This window comes from Protopterus annectens, chromosome 4.part0 (genome assembly GCF_019279795.1).
Source record: "Protopterus annectens isolate FY-2018-M chromosome 4.part0, PAN1.0, whole genome shotgun sequence".
Classification (NCBI taxonomy): domain Eukaryota; kingdom Metazoa; phylum Chordata; order Ceratodontiformes; family Protopteridae; genus Protopterus; species Protopterus annectens.
The window spans coordinates 9,782,931-9,803,330 of record NC_056733.1 but is presented as its reverse complement, the minus strand read 5'-3'; the positions used below and the strand labels follow the sequence as shown (position 1 = coordinate 9,803,330).

At 42.0% G+C, this 20,400-nt stretch overlaps 1 protein-coding gene across 1 annotated transcript in view; it reads right to left on the bottom strand.

Annotated features, from left to right (window-relative positions):
* Positions 1–20,400, bottom strand: part of LOC122799161 (E3 ubiquitin-protein ligase RNF135-like) — a 159,431-nt gene that overhangs the window by 51,688 nt on the left and 87,343 nt on the right. The window contains exon 4 of the mRNA XM_044068047.1: positions 5,443–5,605. Within this exon, the coding sequence (XP_043923982.1) occupies positions 5,443–5,605 (163 nt within the window). The remainder of the gene's footprint in view (positions 1–5,442; positions 5,606–20,400) is intronic.

Sequence of the window (20,400 nt, the reverse complement as noted above, 5' to 3'; positions counted from 1 at the left end):
GAGAGAGGGGACAGTATAGCTATAAGCCAGTAGTCAGAAAGGTCTATAGAATTATCACCCTCAACAGGTATGGTATACATTTATTTCCAAAGTGTGAGAACTGTCGATTCAGATATAAGGCGGTTAATAAGGAAAGAGATAGGGTGAGCAACGGAGTGTGCAGCTAGTTTAAGGAAGAGTGAAGGTTGGTTATCCACAGAAGGACAGCATGGCTTAAGCTTAAGTAGGAACCTTTTTATGTCGCTAGTGGGAATCGATTTTAGAGAGAAGGAGGTGATGTGGTTAAAGGTGGAGATAGGGTCAGTAGGTTTGGAGGGATTCATGGTTTGTATTAGTTTACTGATAGTGTCAATGAAATAAGGTATAGTGGCTGTTTCTAGAGGATTCTTATTAGCACAGGGGTTAGAAGAAGAGGAGTTACCTAGGTGTAGGATTTGGTTAATATAGTGTTCCAGAATTTTTTGGAGGTGTTGAGCTGAGTTGTCTGGGGTTTTGTATAGAAGTCTTTCTTATCAACATTGACTTGCTTTTTTAGTAAAGTTTCGAAGTGCTTGTCAGTTTGTAGGTGGGTGTGGGGATTTAATATTAGTCCAGCGTTTCCAGGCATTATCTCTTTTGTGCATGAGATTGGTTTGGACTGGGTTAGCCAGGGAGAGCAGAATAATTTTACTCGACTCTGAGGGGGGAGGGTGACAGAGTTTACAATGTTCAGAAAAATAGAGTTCAATTTATGAACAGCATCATCAAAATGAAGTTCAGAAAGGAAAAGTCCAGTTACTAGAAGACAGCATGTTGTCTACTGTTTTGGGGTGGAAGTTGGTGAGTCTGCAGCAGTTTAGTAATTTAGGAGGCCTAAGATGGTGAGGATGGAATCTCTAAAAGGTAACAGGTGAGTGGTCACTAATGGAGTCAGACAGAGAGACAAGTATGATGATAAAGGTCTGGTATGGAGACAAGTATCTAGTCAATTATTGTACTAGAGTTGGTTGGTTTAGTGAAGTGTGTGTAAGTTGAAATAACGTGGGTGAATCTGTTTAAGTTAATGAAAGAGTTGGGTGAGTCGGTGGTTAAAGATAGTCAATTTATATTGACATCGCCTGGGATGGCTGTTTCATTGGGAATATTGTTGGAAAACCAGGACACAGTATGTTCTAGTAAAGGAATATTGTCTCCTGGAGATATGTAGCTAGCAGCAAAGGTAAATGTTTTTTGGTCATTAAGTTTGCAGTTTGCTGTTGAAGTTCAACATGGTGAAATATTGGGGGAGGGTTGGATAGAGGAGAAAGATTCAGGTGGTCGGAAAATAATATGGCAACACCATCTCCTTTATAGTGAGGTCAATAGAGTCATAAGATATTATAACTGGGGAGGGGATTCATTGTTGGAGATATGGGGTTTGAGCCAGGTTTCGGTCACAGTTACAATGTCAGGAGAATGCAGGGCCATACAAGCATGGAATTCACTTATTTGGTTCTGAATGCTATGAATATTGACAGAGTATATAGATAAGTGTTTACTGGTAGAGTTTGGGTGATGTGATGTAGGTTGTGGGGATGGGTAAGAAGGGGAGGAGTGGGAGATGGGTCCTGGGTTTGAGTGTATATCCTCAGAAAGGAGTAAGGTAATGTGGTGATAAAGTAGAGTTGGGTGGGAAAGCTGTTGTAAGTAATATTTGTACTTAAGTCTTAAGGGGAAAGTGGAGTGGGGTGATGTTTTGATCTTGGGAAGAAATGAGTTTGAAGTAGGAAATAGTGATGAAGGTATAGTGAAATCAGTGGTGGTTTAGCATGTGATTGGTACTGTGAGTGAAGGTAGGTGGCGAGTGTTGCGGACCTATGCTGGTGTGATAGGAGGAGAGGTAGCATAAGAGAAGAAGTAATGAAGTGGAGAGAAAAGTAAGGAAACATGTTGGGATGGGGGGGGGTAATAACATAGGCAAGTGTACCAGGTGACGATAGTACTGACAAAGCACTGTAGTATGGTTGTGTGAGAGTGATAGATAAAGTGATATGGAAAGTGAATGAATAAGGAAAGGTCAGACAGCGGATGCGTAGAAGGTGGTGTTAGGGAGAAGAGTGAAAGGCAGAAAGTAGGATAGGATAGCAGGATGAGGTAAGTTAGTAAATGATGGGGGTGGGGGTAGATTAAAGGAGTGGGTTATTAGAGACTTGTGGTAGAGGTAGGGAATAGTGGGTGGTGAAGTTTGGGGAGAATGTAGATATGCTAGGCGGGTAGGTCTGTTGAAGGGAGAGTATAGATAAGGTGTTGTTTGGAGAAGAGAGAGGGGTGTGAGTTAGTGTTTGGATGGGGTTACTGAGAGATGAGTGTAAAGGTGCAGGAAGATTGACAGAGAGTGATGTAGGTATGTTGGGTGTAAAGGAGGTAGAATGAAAGAATGTAATTGGTGGGGGGATAGAGGAAGGAGAGCTGATGGGGAGGGGAAATAGATGAATAGTTATAAATGTAATGAGAGTGGGGATGGATGGGAATGGGGGTAGGGTAGGGGAGCAAAGTGAGCCCAAGTGAAGCGAGGGTGAATGGAGCAGGTAGAGCAAGATCTCTAGAGGAGCACATTCATCAAAAAAAAAAAATAATAATCAGTACTGCAGAAACAGCTACAAGTAAGCAAGGTATAACCAAGGTTCAGGAAAAGTTTAAGAAATTATCCATAAGGGAAGAGGTTACAGCTTGCAGCCTTGTTACAGTTCAAGCAAGGCAGTGCCGGTAAAAATCCTTGTTGTTACAGGCAGGAAAAAATAGCCAGAATAAAAAGAAGTGGCAAAATACTACTAGCTAAAGGAGAACTGCATCCTGTATAGTTTCTTTCTATAGTGCTAGAGGATTCAATTTACAGTCCCTAGATAGGTCACCATTGTGGAATCAAGAGGAGTTTAGGGATAGAAATACAGAAGACAGAGGAGAGGTTGAGAGCAAAGACTGGATGGGAGGGGTTCCTTCTAAAAGTGTCACTAGCAGCTTGCTCACTTGTAAATGTTGCGCTTTTATTTATTTTTCTTTATTTCTTGTGTGCATAGAATGACCCAGATACAGAGGGGGTAAAAGCAAATGATTTCTTGGTGTCAGGACAGCAGGGAAACTTTGAAACTTCGCAATCTTATTTTTTAATTGAATAAGCTGTCACACTTCAACAGCTCTGACACATATGCTTGATCATCTCTAGCTTCAGTCTACATCAGGCAACAAGTACAGATGAAAAAAATCACCCCCATATTAACAGTTTATTTTCATTTCTGTTTATGCAAAGTGAAGAGTATCTACATGTGTAAAGGATAATTAGCATCACTGTAAGCAACAAAACATAATCATTATTACATCACTTAATGTATAAATATATGCTACAACGGATGACACTGATATAGTCATAACTACATCACAATGTATAAATATACGTTACAGTAGATGACACTGATATAGTCATGACTACATTGCTTAATGTACAAATAGATACTACAACAGATGACACTGATATAGGCATTACGAAGTCACTTAATGTATAAATATACACTACTACCGATGACACCGATATAGTCGCTACAACATCACGTAATGTATAAATATACACTACAACAGATGATACTGATATAGTCATGACTGCAACACTTAATGCCAGACTTGAGTCGAGCTCAACAGGGTCTTCTTTCCCCACTGATCCTGCCAAGCCTGTTCCCTTAGCTGTGTTTTTTCTAGATAATAGGTAGGGAAAGTGGAAATCTCGTTCATCCATTCATGTGTGTCACTAATTAAATGATTAGCCATTTAACTACCCTAAGAGAGTCATACAACAGTTGTACACTACAGCAGATGACACTGATATAGCTGTGTATACATTCGTGTGAAAGGCACTTGTGCATTCGCACTATTATGCGACTTAAATGCTGACACACAACATATTGAAAAAACAAACTGTCGAAAATGGTAATCTGGAAAACCAGATTCAAGCATTTTCAAACTCCAAACATCTCTGAACATCATTATGCAGGGGGGCAAGCCCCCTTGCGCCCCCCACACCCCCCTGCTTTAATATACAAACTCTGAGATCGCACTACAGTGAGGACAGGGTTCATTCCCAATCCCCGCTATAGTGCGATCTGCACCTGAAATGCCGAATTCCAATGCACGACTGCCAATGTGCATTTGGCTCACTGGATTTCGAAACACCGTCACTCCACATTCCAGACATCTGGAGGTACTTTTGCACTTTGGTGCATTGTACATCTTCCTTTCAAACAAATGAAGGTATACCTATAGCTGTTTTATAAATATCTTACCCAGCCACAGCACTACAACATGAATACCAACTAAGGGGATATGGTCAACAGTTTGCAAACACTACAAGGAGCAAGCAACATTTTAACATCACACACACACCACACACACAAAGTTTAACAATGACATTATGATTCAAGTAAATGACAGTCAAAAACTATAAACAGCTATCACATTTTTCTTTTGGCTGATACTACCAAAGAAGAAATGAACTTGCGCTCTATCATTTTAGTGTCCTGGGGTGCAAAGATGATGCAAAAATGTGTAGCGTTTTGGTGAAGTCACAGAAGGTAGTTAGAAAGTGATGTGCATAAAGTTAAATGCTTAAACCTCACAAACATCCAACAACCACAAAGGCTGACACCATATAATGTTGACATAATGCTTTGATTATAGACCACTACATTTATGTAACCTGGAGATATTATACTTAGAAGGACAATGTGGAGGACAGATTTGTTTTGCTCTCCCCAGCCTTGACCTGCAAGCCTCTCTTTGACACTTTATATAACCAATCATTCCCTCATCCTACCTAACATGAGAACACAGCATCCAAAGGGATTACCTTTCCATAATCCAAAATATTAAGTTATGGAATACCTTTCCATAACCTAAAATTTTGTTAAGGGAGGTATCAAAGGGTAGTAAATCCACTGGATGTTGCAGTATACATCTAACCCTACCCCCTTGTGAGTGATATGTGCACTTGCTGGAGTGAGGGCCTTCTGCACCTTGTAGTGCATGTGCGTGCTTCTATGCATACATGGTGAGGTGAAGGCTGCTGCACAGCTGCAGCTTGGTAGTGCAAAGCACATTTCCACATTTCATACACTGTATGCACAATATGCTCATCCTCCAGTGGATGTCACACAGGACGGTTTCCCGCACCTCAGGATGGTCTACCCATTCACTCTCAGGCTTCCATGCTAGTTTCTCCACTGCACAGGTCACTAACTGATCCCACTTTGCCACAGATGGAGTCAGGACTTCATCCCCCTGTGTTACAGATTTGGCAAGGATAAAACATCACTTTGTACAGTAGGAAGAGTAGCACACATATTCCTTACAGCAACCTTTTCTAACTCTTTAGACCACATGCAAAACCAAGACGCACAATGTTTGAGCAAAGTACAAAAATTAAAGGAAAAGACTAACCATCTTCCTCAAGTAGAATTAGTTTCTGTAAATCGCTTTCCAGAAACTGGCCTCGGAGTTTTTCCACAGCATCCCTAATGGCTTCAATCTTGTTCTTGTCAAGAAATAAGCTGGTATCTAACGAAGACTCATTTTCACATATTTCTATGTCTGAGGAAATGTCCTAAGAGATGATGTGAAATACAAGATGTACAATATTAGAAGACACAGGCTTAGTAACATCTATAATACAGACTAATAACAATTGTAAATATGGACAAGTTCATGCTTAACCAAAACAGAACAGCATACCTATACTGTCATTGTTAATAATCACACAAACAACTTGCACACTTCCGGAATTTGACTGTTATAGTAACAATAGTCCTATGTGCAATGTAGAAGCGAATATAAATTACAAGCTTGAAGTCATTTTAAGCAAGGCTTAGTTAAGTTTGCTGTAGGTTAAAAGGTAGATAAACCATGGTCATTCTAACAGCTGCACATACAGGTTTCAGTCAGGTGGTTTTAAAAATTTTCTGAACAGGTGAAGACCAGTACATTCTTGGAAATCCCCTGCTGCAGATGTGACATTATGATAACATGTCTTGTTTCATTAGGTAGTCTGCTGACAGAGTTGGGGAGGGCAGATGTCTTGTTTCATTAGCTAGTCTGCTGACAGAGTTGGGGGGGCACATGTCTTGTTTCATTAGCTAGCCTGTTGACAGAGTTGAGGGGGCACATGTGTTTCATTAGCTAGTCTGGTGACAGAGTTGGGAGACACATGTCTTGTTTCATTTGCTAGTCTGCTGACAAGAGTTGGGGGCATCAATTCATGCTGCTAGTAACCTACATACATGAATGACCTCCACACAATCAATCAGTCATCAAACAATGGATTGAGTCTAATAATCCAAGGCAAGGGAGGGCTTCCCCTACCTAAAAGCATGGGGATGATTACCAAACGGAACAAACTCATGCATGGAACTGGGGAATTAACCAAGTTTGACTTTGGCAGGAAAGATGTCAGAATAACTGCCTGCAGAGTATATGGTCAGAAGCACACATACAACATTGTGCAGCACTGCAGATCATGCTGTCGAAAGCTTGGAAAGTATGCAGAAAACACCAGCACTCACAGTGTTAAGGAGCACCAGCTACCAAACTCACCTAGCTCTCATAGTGGCTCTCATAGTGTTCTAAGTGTATAGCTACCAAAAGATACACTCTGCTGGAAATGTAATGCTCAGAAAGGGGAGGAATCGGCTACCATCAGGAAGAAACCTTCCCATAGAACTAAAGGCCAGTGGGTCTTATCAAAGCCAAAAGGTGTTTTATCTCATTCAGAAAGACATTTTAAACAGAAACCTATATTCAAACATACAAGGCATTCCAATCAAATACATTCATAGTAGTGTGGCTTAAGGTAGCACACACAGCTTGGTTAAGTAAAGCACAGTATGGAAGTCTTACTCATTCTTCTGTCCTGCAATCTGATTAACACTATCATGTTTTCATCAGGTATAAAATATCGGATTACCGACTTACAAGAGATGCTGAACAGCTGACCAGACAACAAAATGATGGCACTACACTTGTGTCACCACACAATCACCAAAAAATGCTTCCTCTTATCTTCCACCCCACTACACAAAAACAATAAATATGTACAATACCAAATGTCTGCATAATTATCTATGGAAAATGGCAAACTCTCCTTTTCCTTACATGTACGGCACAACAGTTTTGACGTACATATGTCTAGGGCAGCATATCACTATACTGTGTCACTATTCCACCAGTGAAAAATATTTCCATTCAACACATTTACTAACAAAAGATTCAGAATATCATTTTGATAATAGATATATTCTATAATAGAAAGAGAGCACCTTGGAGTATGTATAACGGTGACTTTATTTGTTGCAAACAACTCATACAGCCAAGATTAAAATAAATATACCATACAATATGCTCTAAAATAATAGATAGCTTATGTGAAGTAACAAACACTTTGTGCAAGAATATTTACTAGGAGATCGTTGAGAAGAGGTCACTGTAACAGTACATTGTAACATTTCAGTTTAACTACCTTACGCATTTTGTTTCACAGCCAGAAATTTCTGTCAGCTCTATTTCAGTTCCTAAGAGAAATAATGCTGGTCTTACACAGGCATCTATCTCAGCACACCTTTGCTGGTTTGCAAGGTTCCCATATGAAGTTAGCGTTGTTATGCGCTGTCCTCATTTCTTCAAGTCCCATGTGGCCCTCATACGCACTTCTGATAGCAGTTAACGATTTCCCTTCAAACAAGTAAGTGTTACTATGTAATGCAGAACACCATAACTTTGTAATGATGTAATAAAGATTGTAAGACCATTATCTTGACACATGTACAGGCATTAAAGATAATGGTGTAATAAAGACTGTAAACGACCATTACCTTTAATGCATGTACGTGTGTAATTATAAATACTGTAACAATCACTGCTTTTAAGAGCCCTATGTCACTTTGCCATTATCTTCTTACCCCTGTAACTCTTTGAACATTTTTCTGAGCCAAGATGAAAGCTGTCAGAATTCTTAATGCTCTACCTCAGTAAACAAATTCAATAAATAAATTAACTGATAAATATACAATGTTAACAGGGGGGTAGAAAGAGGATAGCTTTTCTGTTAGAGTGATTGCTCCTTGGATATATTCCCAAGCAGTACTATCCTAGTTTAGTTACAAGATCAGAACCCTTGCAGTATATCCATGCCAGAACCTGTTCTACCTCTCAGCTCTACTTGCAGCTTGTAGTGTTTTGTGGAGCTGGGTATAGTTCACTATAGAACATTATGCAGGAACAATTCTGAAATATGCTTTAAGTAGCTGCCGCTCTAGGAAAAGGTGCTTTCTGCATGTCTTGCATTAGTCCGAAGACCCTTATAAGCCTAGCCAAGAATTTCACCCATGCAACCACAAAGTCAGCACCTGTTTCTCCTGTCCAGCAGGGACATAGGTGGGATCCCAGGGATGTATTTTCTTTTTCCCATCCAGTCGTCCAGGTTCCTCTTAAAGAGGGCTAGAGAAGTACTCTGCTTGACATGGACAGGGAGTATATTCTACAGACAGAGGAGTCTCTGGGACACAAATCTATCCCACCAACAAGTTCTATTACTGCCACAGACCAGGTTTAGGCCTTGTGTGCGGGTTGCCCGAGTTGATTTTGACTTATGGATATGCAGCAGCTCCATCAAGGCTGGGTCTGAGATGGCCTTGTATGCCAGACACAGGTCTCTTCTGAGCAGTCTGTACGAGAATGAGTAGAGGGACAGGGCTTTTAGCCTACAAGTTCATAGGTTGGTACTAGGCTATCAGCCCTAGGGCCTATACAAGCCTAGCCATAACAATTCCCTTGCTATTTCTTCCCACACTATTTACTTCCCTGGACCCCTGTCTATAGCAGGGCAACTGACGTGATCCCCAGGGTGAATTTCCTTTCTCCCATCCAATCGTCAAGGTTCCTTTTGAAGAGGACCAAAGAGGCATTCTGCTTGACATGTATGGGCAATCTATTCCAGAGTCTGGGGAGTCTCTGGGTCAGGAACCTATGCCTCCAGCATGTTTTGTTTATTGTGATGACAAGGTTTAGATCCCTGGAGCGTGTGGCTCTGAGGGATTGGGATTTCTTTAAGTGTAGCATGTCCAACAGCTCTGGGTTTGACATAGCCTTGTATGTTAAGCAGAGATCGCCTCTGAGTAGACTATATGCGACAGAGTATAGCTGGAGTCTTTTAAGGCGGTCAGCGTAGGGCATCTGCTTTAGGCCTGTGATTCTTTTAGTGAGGTATTTCTGCGGCCATTCCAGTTGTTGCAGATGTCTTGAGAGGTACATACCAAATGGAGCGTTGTATTCTATAATGGGTCTAATGAGTGATGAGTACAGTGGAACAATGACCTCCTTTTTTCTGGATGAAAATCCCTTAGTGATGAGGTGTGCCACATAGAAGGATTTCCTGACTGTTGTAGCGATGTGGTTATCGAAGGTGAGACCACTGTCCACCTGTGCCCCTAAGTCTCTTATCACACTTTCGGTGTTTAGTGTACTGCCACCTATATGGTAATTCACGGGTACATGTTTTTTCCCAAAGGGGATAACTATACATTTCTTGGCATTGAGCTTGAGTCCATGGCTCTGGCACCAAGCATCTGTTTCTGTAAGGCCCTTTTGTAGAATATCCACATCACTTGGGGATTCAATAACGGCTCCCAGTTTGCAGTCATCTGCGAACTTTGTTAGCCAGAGTCCCTTAGTATTGGCCTGTACTTCAGAGAAGTAGATGCCAAACAAGAGCGGTCCCAGGACTGAACCCGGAGGTACTCCACTTGTCACTTGTTTGGAGCTGGATTTGGAGTCAGCTACTTTTACAGTGTGGGTTCTATCAATAAGCCAGTTAGCAACCCATTGGGTGACGTAGGGATTAATGCCCAGCTTAGTAAGTTTATCTATGATTCCAGAGTGGGGGGGTGGTGTCAAAGGCCTTGGCAAGGTCTAGATAGGCTGTGTGAACCACCTTACTCTTGTCCATGACTCTGGAGGCTGTGTGAACCACCTTACTCTTGTCCATGACTCTGGAGACTGATTTGAAAAAGTCAATCAGGTTCAGGAGACAAGATCGGCCCTTCATGAACCCAAACTGGGTGGGGTCCAGTGTTTGAAGGTTGCCAATGTCTTTGTTTATAAGTTCCATGATAATACGCTCCATGGCCTTACAGATAAGGCTCGTTAGATTGATGGGGCGGTAGTTTCTGGGATCCAAGCTGGATCCCCCCCTTGTGGAGTGGGATAAATGTAGCTCTGTGCCACTCAGTAGGCACAAAACCTGAGGTGAGGCTATGATTAAACAGGACACTTAGGTAAGGTGCCAGTTCATATTGTAGTTCATGTAGTACACAGCCCGGGATGTCATCTGGTCCCATGGATGCTGTATTCTTAGTTTTGGAGAGTGCGTTTTTTTACCTGTGTGGCCGTTATTGAGATGGGCCATTTAGGGGCTGAGAGGGGGGTGAAGTTGGCACTGAATCGATCGGCCAGGATACTGGCAATATCCTTGGGATCAGTATATTTAATGCCATTCTGTTTTAGCTCAGAACAGATCTGAGCATTGACATTTAGATTCTTGACATAGTTATAGAATGCCTTGTGGTTGTCTTTGGAATCTTTGGCAATTTTATTTTCATAACTAGCTTTGGAGGATTTTATGAGGAATCTCAGTTTCTTGTGTATAGGACAGGTGTTTAGGACCCTGTATTTTCCTGGTCAGGAACCCCTGTGGTCTCCCCAGCTGCTGCATGTGCTTGGCAAGGTACATGCCAAAGGGGGCACTGTACTCAATAAAGGGAGGAGTACAGGGATGTTATCACCTCCTTATTCCTGGATGAAATACCCTTACTTATGAAGTGGGCCATGTAGAAAACCTTCCGTACAACAGAGGCAAGGTGGTGGACAAAAGTCAGGTTGCTATCAACCTGGATGTCCAAGTCCGTCATGACTGATGGCATACTTAGTGCATTGTTATTAATGGGATAATTAGTGAGGATGCCATTTTCCCCAAAGGGGATAATGATGCATTTCTTGGCATTCAGTTTGAGGCCATGCTTCTGGCACCAGTCATTAGTTTGACTAAGGCCCTCTTGGAGGATGCTCACATCACTAGGGAAATTTAAGACAGCACCCAGCTTGCAGTCATTTGCAAACTTGGTCAAACACAGACCACTGGTTTTGGCTTGCACCTCAGAAAAGTATATCCCGAACAGTAGAAGCCCCAAGACCGATCCTTGGGGTACACCACTCATTACGGGTCTACTACTAGAGGTGGCTTGCCCCTATTTTGACTAATATTTATTACTGCAAAAGTAAACAGAGTGAGACAACCACCGAGAAAAGTTCTACTTACATATACCAGCATGCTGACATAAAAACAAATCTATCAGAAGTTGGAGACTCGATACTTTGAGTCACACAACTCTAGAAAATTAAATCCAGTCTTCTTTAATTAACAGCAAAGCGCAAAACTTACTTTACAAATATTAAATGTACTTTTTGAAGGGGCCTCCTCCATCCTCATTAATTACATAGACTAACTATGAGATCACGGTTACCTTGAAAAAGAGGGAATTTTCTGAAATAAAGCAGTTTTTGTAGTAGTATATACTTCTCTCTTATCACACAATTTTTTTCCAGTTCTAGGGAATGCACATAGGGTTCTCAAGCATACAATGGGAATTTTATGAATCTGTTCAATCTTTCAAAAATCATCAGTCTTTGTATAGTATCCGAGTCACCGGTGCACATGCAACAGAGGCAGACAATATTCTCTAACCCTTGGTAGTTTAAATAATAGATTGGGAGCTGAAAGGACTGATTAACAGACACTGCTTTTGGACTGAAAGATGAATTTGTCTTCAATGACTGACGTTCACTGTGGAATAACAAATTATGTGGTTTACTCATGCGGTGATGCACGGTAGCATTGTTGCCTCACAGCAAGAGGTTCTCCTGTTCAATTCTCGGCTTGGGTTGGGAGTGCCTTCTGTGTGGAGTCTGCATGTCCTCCCCGCGGTCGAGTGGGCGTTAGAAAGACATGCGTTGAATGGGCATGCCTTCGCTGAAGGTTGGGAGTCGGGCTGGCAACTCGACACCATAAAAACCAACTGCCAATCGTTAGCAGACCGGAGTTCCGCTGTGGCGACCCCTAACCGGGAAAAGCCGAAAGACAAACAAGAACAACTCATGACAGATTGCTACTCTGAAATCCTTCTCTCAGAACTAACAGCAACCAGCAAAAGATGACTTCCATAAGAGATACTTGAACTCTTGACATATCTGTACTTTTAAAGGGGGAAAAGTTAACTTTCTCAATATAAAGTTTAAAGTGGAAAGGTAAGTCTTTTGGTGGTCTTAAAAGAACCTATTTAAGAAAGACTTTGATAAAAGCATGAGCTGCTATATACTGGATGTTTGGAAGACAAAACAAAACTGCACAGTAATAATGAATAAGCAAAATTAGAATCTCATAAGCTAAGCAGTTTAGTGACCTTAGTAAGAGAGAGTGTAGCCAATTTAGACTTTGTAACAAAGTCCAAGAAATGAATTTGTGTTACTTTTTTTACATAATTTTTTTGCACCAGGTCTTATACTGTTTCCTTTGACAACAACTTTACTTCATTAAACTTTATCCTTTTCTTTGTTTGTTAACAGATGCGTTTAGCAAGTGTCCGTTAGGCAAAACTAGGGAGTTAGAAAATGGAGAACAGCTTACCATAGCTAGAAGGAGATCTTCAGGATGGAAACAATAAATGGTGAAGGTAAAATTATTTCAGCATTAAAATAGAGCGTGAAGCATTCAAAGTAGCAATAAGAGCTGAAGAAAACTCCTAGCAGTACTCGCATTACATGCACCACCCAAGGTACAATGGGATATGGGTGTAAGACTAGCACTTGTCTTCAAATGGACAGTGGCACAGCCTGTGGAATTTTATAGCTATGAAATAAGACACAACATGGATGAGCTGCCAGGAAATGAAGTATAATGTGGCTAGGCTGCCATAGGCCATAATGTGGATAAACTGCCAGAAACAAGACATACTGTGAATATACTGCCAGGAAATAAAACATAAAATGGGTAAGCTCAAATGTTATGATTTACTGTTAGAGTGACACTTCCTGAATATGATCAACTGATAGCACTACCATTAATAAAGTATGCAAGTCCAGCAGGCCTTCTAGTGCAGAGGTTCAATTAATTTCCATCTGCAACACCACAGATCAGAGTTCGAGAAGGGACTTGAGCCACTACAGGTTCAGCAAGGATGGATGGTATGAGAGGGATAGGGAGCACTTTGGCTGGAAGGGGTCATTCTTGTCGGACAAGGCATATTAGAAATGCTCAACAGGGATGTCAAAGACTGCTGTGTGTGGAAGGCATGGCTGTCAGCCAGCACGGACTAAGTCAGAGTGAACGAAAAACAGCAGTGCAACATGTTTTGAAAGAACAGTACAGAAAATGCTACACAAAAAAGTTAACATTTTCCTGACATCCCTGAAATTTGCCTCCCCCCACTATTCAGACCGATGGAATATTTACAAATACTTGCATGCATTTTTAAAGCAACACTAATTATTGCTTTGTTTTACAACCCATTAAGTTCCCTCTTAAGATTCCCAAAGAAGCACTCCTAATGCCCAGAATCAGAGTATCTACATTTGTTACCAAATGCCCACAAACTTTTACTTTTTTGGACCATATAAGTTGATCATCTAGGCCTTCTGATCTTTAAATGACTTCTTCATTCCATCTTATCCAACTTGGTGTTAAAACTCCGCAAATTCCCATGGGGGGGTGGCGGGACTTCCACTTCCATACTGGAACTTTACTGGTGACCACATCTTACTTTCCAGACATTGGGATCTGACGTTTTCATGCCACTTTGTTATCTTATCCAGGAACTGAAGATTTTGTTTTGTCTGCTCCTACTGTCTCTGCCCACCATGTGCATGGACCATGCAGTGTAGTACATGCCATACTGGGTCTTATGTGTACTAAACAAGCTTATTAAACACACACACACACACACACACACACACACACACACACACACACACACACACACACACACACACACACACACACACACACACACTGTTCTCTATAGCAGTCTACCTTGGATTTGCTGACACTAAGTTACAAAGGTTACAGCTCATGTAAACTCTGTTGCTAGGTTACAAACTGGTGCATTGTGTTACCAACACATTAAATCTCTGCTACGATACTGCACTGGCTCCCTGCTTGACCTATTCACCCTTTTATTTCTGTCATCTCCTCCATAGCTTAACATGGCCCATTGACATTTGGAACATATTTCTTCAAAAAGGAATTTATCTTGTAAAGTCACACATGAACTGTAAACATAGAAGGCGTCAGTCCTAGTCAGAACACCAAGGTTCAACAGTACTGGTGATTCAACGATCCATTACTCAGACTGACTAAAGGAAAAATCCCTTCTTGGATTACCAGTGTGGAGCATCTGACCCCATTTTATCTAGGCGATGGGAATATGGCATGCTATACAAGCATTCTGACTTTAATGACAGACTTGTCTTCACACTTTAGTAATGTATGCACATATCTCTCAACTAGTTTCACCAGGAATTTGATCCTGCCTGGCCCATGACCAGCCCAAAGAAAATAAGGAAGTCCCTTAGGTAGCCATTCCTCCCCATCATTTTCTTTAATAAACCTGAACCATATTACAGGCAGAACAGCAGTCACCACCCCAGCAGGCTGGCACTGAAATGCTGCAATCTAAGGCCTGTTGGCATATGTATTCATAATGTACACCACAATCCCTACATGGTAAACAGACATTACAGTAATTAACAAACAGTATTCTGTGCAAACTAGCACAGAATAAAGTGCAAAGTACCAATCAGGTGCATGAATTACCTACCCAATAAACTAAACAGAAGGCCCTGATGTTTCCAATGAAATTATAAATGTATATCAGCTTACATAAAATACCTTACATTACATTTAAAGTCACAGGCCATCCCTCAGTTCAGTCTTCTCTATTCTGCAATGTTACTCCAAAACTTTTAGTGTTAGACTTCAGAGAATGCCAGTGTCTCAGCACACTGTCAGTGGATAACAGATCACATCTCCTTCAGTGTTAGTCTGTCCAGTTCACATTCCCACATAGCAAACTACAGTACTCCTGGGAGAGTGGCATGTGGCAACATTTCTCTACAGTACAATGCAACACTTTTTCGCGGTAAGGGGTCGCCACAGTGGAACTCCGGTCCGCTAATGATTGGCAGTGGATTTTTAGAAATGTCGAGGTGCCAGCTCGACACCCAACCTTCAACGAAGGCACGCCCATTTACACATGCATGTCTTTCGAACGCTACCCAACCGCGGGGAGGACATGCAGACTCCACACAGAAGGCACTCCCAAGCCACGCCGAGAATCGAACGGGAGAACCTTTTGCTGTGAGGTAACAACACTACTGCCGTACCACCGTGGCACAGTACAATGCAACACAAGTGCATCATATACAGTGTAGCACTTATGTATGGTACATAATGCAACATTTCTGTACAGTGCATAATGCAACATTTCTGTGCAGCAAACAATGCAGCATTTATATAAAGTACAACACAACATTCCTCCACTGTTAACTACAATATTCCCAGGGAGAGAGGCATTGGACAGCATTTCAGTACAGCACACTACAGCATTCCACAGGGAGACACATGTGGTAGTATTTCAGTACAGAACAGTAATGCATTCCTGTGTAGCAAACTACAATATTCTCGAGAAGAGGCATATTGGAGCATTTCTATACATTACCACACAGAATTTCTGCACATGAAACTACAGTATTCCTGCACCATACACAAAACATCAAGTGCACAATGCAGCACTTCTGTGTGGCAAAACACAGCATTTCTGCACAGTAAACCACAGTATGTCTGAGTGCAGAGATACACAGCAGTGTTTCTGTGTAGCATAATGGAGCATTCCAGGGGGGAGAAACAAATGGCAGCATTTCTATGCAGCACAATGCAACATTTCTGAGGTATGCAAGCAGCATTTCTATGAAGCACAATGCAGCATTCCAGTATAATACACAATACATCATGCCAATACAGTATACAATGTAGCTTTCCTGTGCAATATTTCTGTGCAGTACACAATGTTGAAGTCCTATGCCCTATACACTGCAGCGTTTATATTACGTTGTCGAAAACTCAAACTGTCGACAGCGTAATAATCGACAAGAAAATGTCAAAACCCCTGAACATCGAACACATACAAAAAAAAAAAAAAAACCCTCCCAAACAACACAAATTGCTCTATGCAGAGGGGCAAGCCTCCCCTGCACCCCCCACGTGGGGACTGCACCCCCCACACCCCCGCTACTAAAATATACCAACTTCGAGATCGCACTACATTGCAATAAACGTAAATCTCCCCTTACGGAGATTTCCATTTACACGCGCAATGACTTTTGCTTTCGACATTTTGGTGCCGACAATCTCAACTTTGATATTGTCGGCCTTCGACAGGGTGAAGCAGACCCACACTGCAGCATTTCTGTGCAGTACACTGAAACCGTATTAGGGCTACAAATTTGTACTACTGCTAGCTGCCTAGTGGTGTTATTTTTCATTTTTTCATTTCATTTAACATTTGTTGACCGGGAAATTCTGACTAGGTTCCACAGATCCTGTTTTCAGAGGAGGCCCGGGGAGAAATGCTCCAGAAGCATGTCTTTAGAATTATTAGGTGGGAAAAATGGCTTTTCCATCTGCAGTAAGACATCAGGAATGGCTTTTAGCTTTGGTAACATTAATGTCTGCAAAGATACAACAGGGCTTACAGAGTTTACATTCCTAGCTGCCTAGTGCTGTTATTAAGTGGGAAAAATGGCTTTACAGTCTGCAGTAAGGTATCAGGAATGGCTTTCAACTTTGGAAATATTAACTGCTGTGTAATTATAACAGGGCTTAATGGGTTTACATTGTTAGCTGCCTAGTATTGTTATTAGGCGGGAAAAATGGCTTTTCTATCTGCAGTAAGGCATCAGGAATGGCTTTTAGCTTTGGAAATATTAACTTCTGTAAAGAATATAACAAAGCTTACAGGGTTTACATTGCCAGCTGCCTAGTGTTGTTATTAGGCAGGAACAACTGTCTTTCAGTCTGCTGTAAGGCATCTGGAACAGCTTTTATTTTAGGAAATATTAACTTCTGAAAATATAACAGGGCTTACAGGCTTTACATTGCTAGCTACATAGAGTTGTTATTGGGTGGGAAAAACGGCTTTTTCAGTAACACAAATATCCTAGGTGCCACAAAGCTTAGTTACTACCCTACTGAGATGTATAACTGTAACAACAGCCTATAGCTACTCTAATTATACTACATCGGCAAGCATTTTGATAGCTTGGAACTGTTTTAAACGAATCTGTTTAGGGGACTAGTCTAACCCTGTTTTCATGTCTGCTCTACATAACGTTATTAACAATTGGAAAGCATAGTTTATATGACTGCATTCTTTGATTAACCTAGAACTGTGTTATGCTACAAACTAGACCTGTGTCATAGGAATGTACTGCGATACGTTTGCCTTTGCAACTGTGATGTGAAGTTATGTTACAGATCATACACTTTGCAATTCTGTACCTAAGCCTCCTGCATGCACCATCTCAACTACCTATTTGCTTTTGATGTTCTTTGCATTTACTTGGGCGGCCACGGTGGTGCAGTGGTTAGTATTGTTGCCTCACAGCAAGAGGTTCTCCAGTTTGATCCTCAGCTGGGGTGCCTTCTGTGCGGAGTCTGCATGCCCTCCCTGTGGTCACATGGGTTTCCTCCCACATCTCAAAGACATGCTGTAGGTGGATTGGACACTCTAAATTAGCCCTAGGCATGAGTGCGTGTGTGTGCCTTCTGGGGAAGGTTGGGCACTGGGCTGGCAACTCGATACCATAAAACTCCACTGCCAATCATAAGCGGACAGATGATCTGCTGTGGCGACCCCTAACCGGGAAAAAGCCGAAAGAAGAAGAAGTTCTTTGCATTTACTTCAGCTTCCTACACCTTACTCACCTCTCTCACTTACCCACATGTAATTACCCTTACATTCTACACTGTTACCCCCACTACTTCTACCTCTGACGCTACCCCTTTTTTTTCTTCCAGCAAGCATGGTCTAAAACTCCCTCCCGCCCATGACAGCATTCTGCCAGGTGTATAAGGACTGCAGTGGAACTGATCTCCCTGGATCCTGCTCTAATAATATAAGTGCATGTAAGCTCCAGAAACTACGTTTTATACAAAGACAGATGATTTCCCTATCTGCTCTTTGGAATTTGTAATTAAAATCCTTGTGGTTGTGATCTCCTGAGCCCAGACAGCGTGCAAACTTGCAGGGATACACACTGTCCCCACTAGATGGCAGCAACCCCCCCCCCCCAGAATTGCTCCCCGACTTGCTAGTACCTAGTATATCCTAATAATAGTAGTCTTGTTGCTATCCCTCCTAAAGGGACCCTCTTCCAGGTCTGGCAACCCTTTATTTCACATCTATCTGCTGTACTCATCTTTTCCAACCTATTTACCTAATTTAACAGACTCTAGCAGTCTTAGCACCACTATCAGTGTGCAGCCCTCACCTACACTCACTGATACTTTTTTGGCATTCACCTCTGCTGGGGGTCTGTACCCGCTCTTTTCGCCCTTCAGGCTCACTCTGCTCCCCTATCCTACCCCCAAATCCCACCCACCCCCACTGCACCCAAACTTATACCTCACCTTACTCACCTGACATTCTTCCTGCTCCAATCACCAGCCATAGCTAATTCATTGCTCCTCCTATTCTAACTTCACACCCATACCTGAACTCACTCATCACTACCCCACCTCCACCTCATTTCGAATAACACTAATAATAGCTACCAAACAACCATAATGCAAGTCCTACTACCCTTACTCCTACTAGCCCTCACCTCCCTTTCCTACACTACAGCCATACAAACTAACCTACCCTTAGACACCACCTCATTCCATACTACACATGCCAAAAAACACACCACCTCCCATATATGCTTTACAGTCTGTCCAACATTTTCCACAAATATGTCATACACACCCAACACCCATCTACCTACTACTATCAATAGGAAAGCAGTATACACATCACTCTCAAACCTAACCTATGTTATCAAACACATATTTAAACTCAGTAAGACTCCTCATAGCTGGCGACATACACCTAAACCCAGGACCCTCCTTTACTAACCTTCCAAATAGAGCTCAATCCGATCTCCTAACAATTAATATCAACATAAGAAGAAGTATTTCAAATAAACAAGTAGACCTACATGCTTTTATTTCTCACTACTCCCCTGACATCGTACCCATTACCGAAACATGGCTGAAACCACATATCACTAGTAATGAGATTCTACCACCAGGTTACATCCTAAGGCTAGAGAGAACAAATAGGAAGGGTGGTGTAGTTGCAATTCTATTTAAAAATTAAATAAACCTCCAACCATTTCATACCGCTCTACCAACATTTCAAAACACTGAAACCATAGGCTCTATTCTATCAATAAAAGTATTTTGGCTTTTCCCGGTTAGGGGTCCCCACAACGGAACTCCTGTCTGCTAATGATTGGCAGTGGATTTTTACGGTGCCGAGTTGCCTGCCCGATGCTCAATCTTCAAAGAAGGCACGTCCATTCACGCACACACCTACCTGCATGTCTTTATTGTCACTCGACCACGGGGAGTACATGCAGACTCCACACAGAAGGCTCTTCAGCCGAGAATCGGACAGGAGAACCTCTTGTTGTGAAGCAACAATGCTAACTGCTGCACCACTACTCTATCAATAAACAATGAAAAAAATTAACATCCTTTGTTGCTACATTCCTCCTGGAAATAACTTCCCAGCCATACAAGAATTCCTTCAATGGTTGAATCAAAACTGCCCACTGGGGATGCACAAGCCAGTGCATTTCTTTGTGCCGGTCCCAAGCCCAGATAAATGGGGAGGGTTGCGTCAGGAAGGGCATCCCGCGTAAAACTTGGCCAACTCATTCATGTGGACACCAGTAAATATTTACATACCGGATCGGTCAAGGCCCAGGTTACCAACGACTACCACCAGTACTGTTAGCCAACCGGGTGCTGGCAGAAATTGGGCTACTGTTGGTCGAAGGAGAAGAGGGGGAAGGCATGCCCGAAGGCAGGAAGAGAGGAAGACAGTTAGGAGTGTAGTAGTGAGGGTAGGAACTTTGAATGTTGGCAGTATGACTGGTATAGGGAGAGAGCTAGCTGATATGATGGAGAGAAGGAAGGTTGATATATTGTGCGTGCAAGAGACCAGATGGAAGGGAAGTAAGGCCAGGTGTATAGGA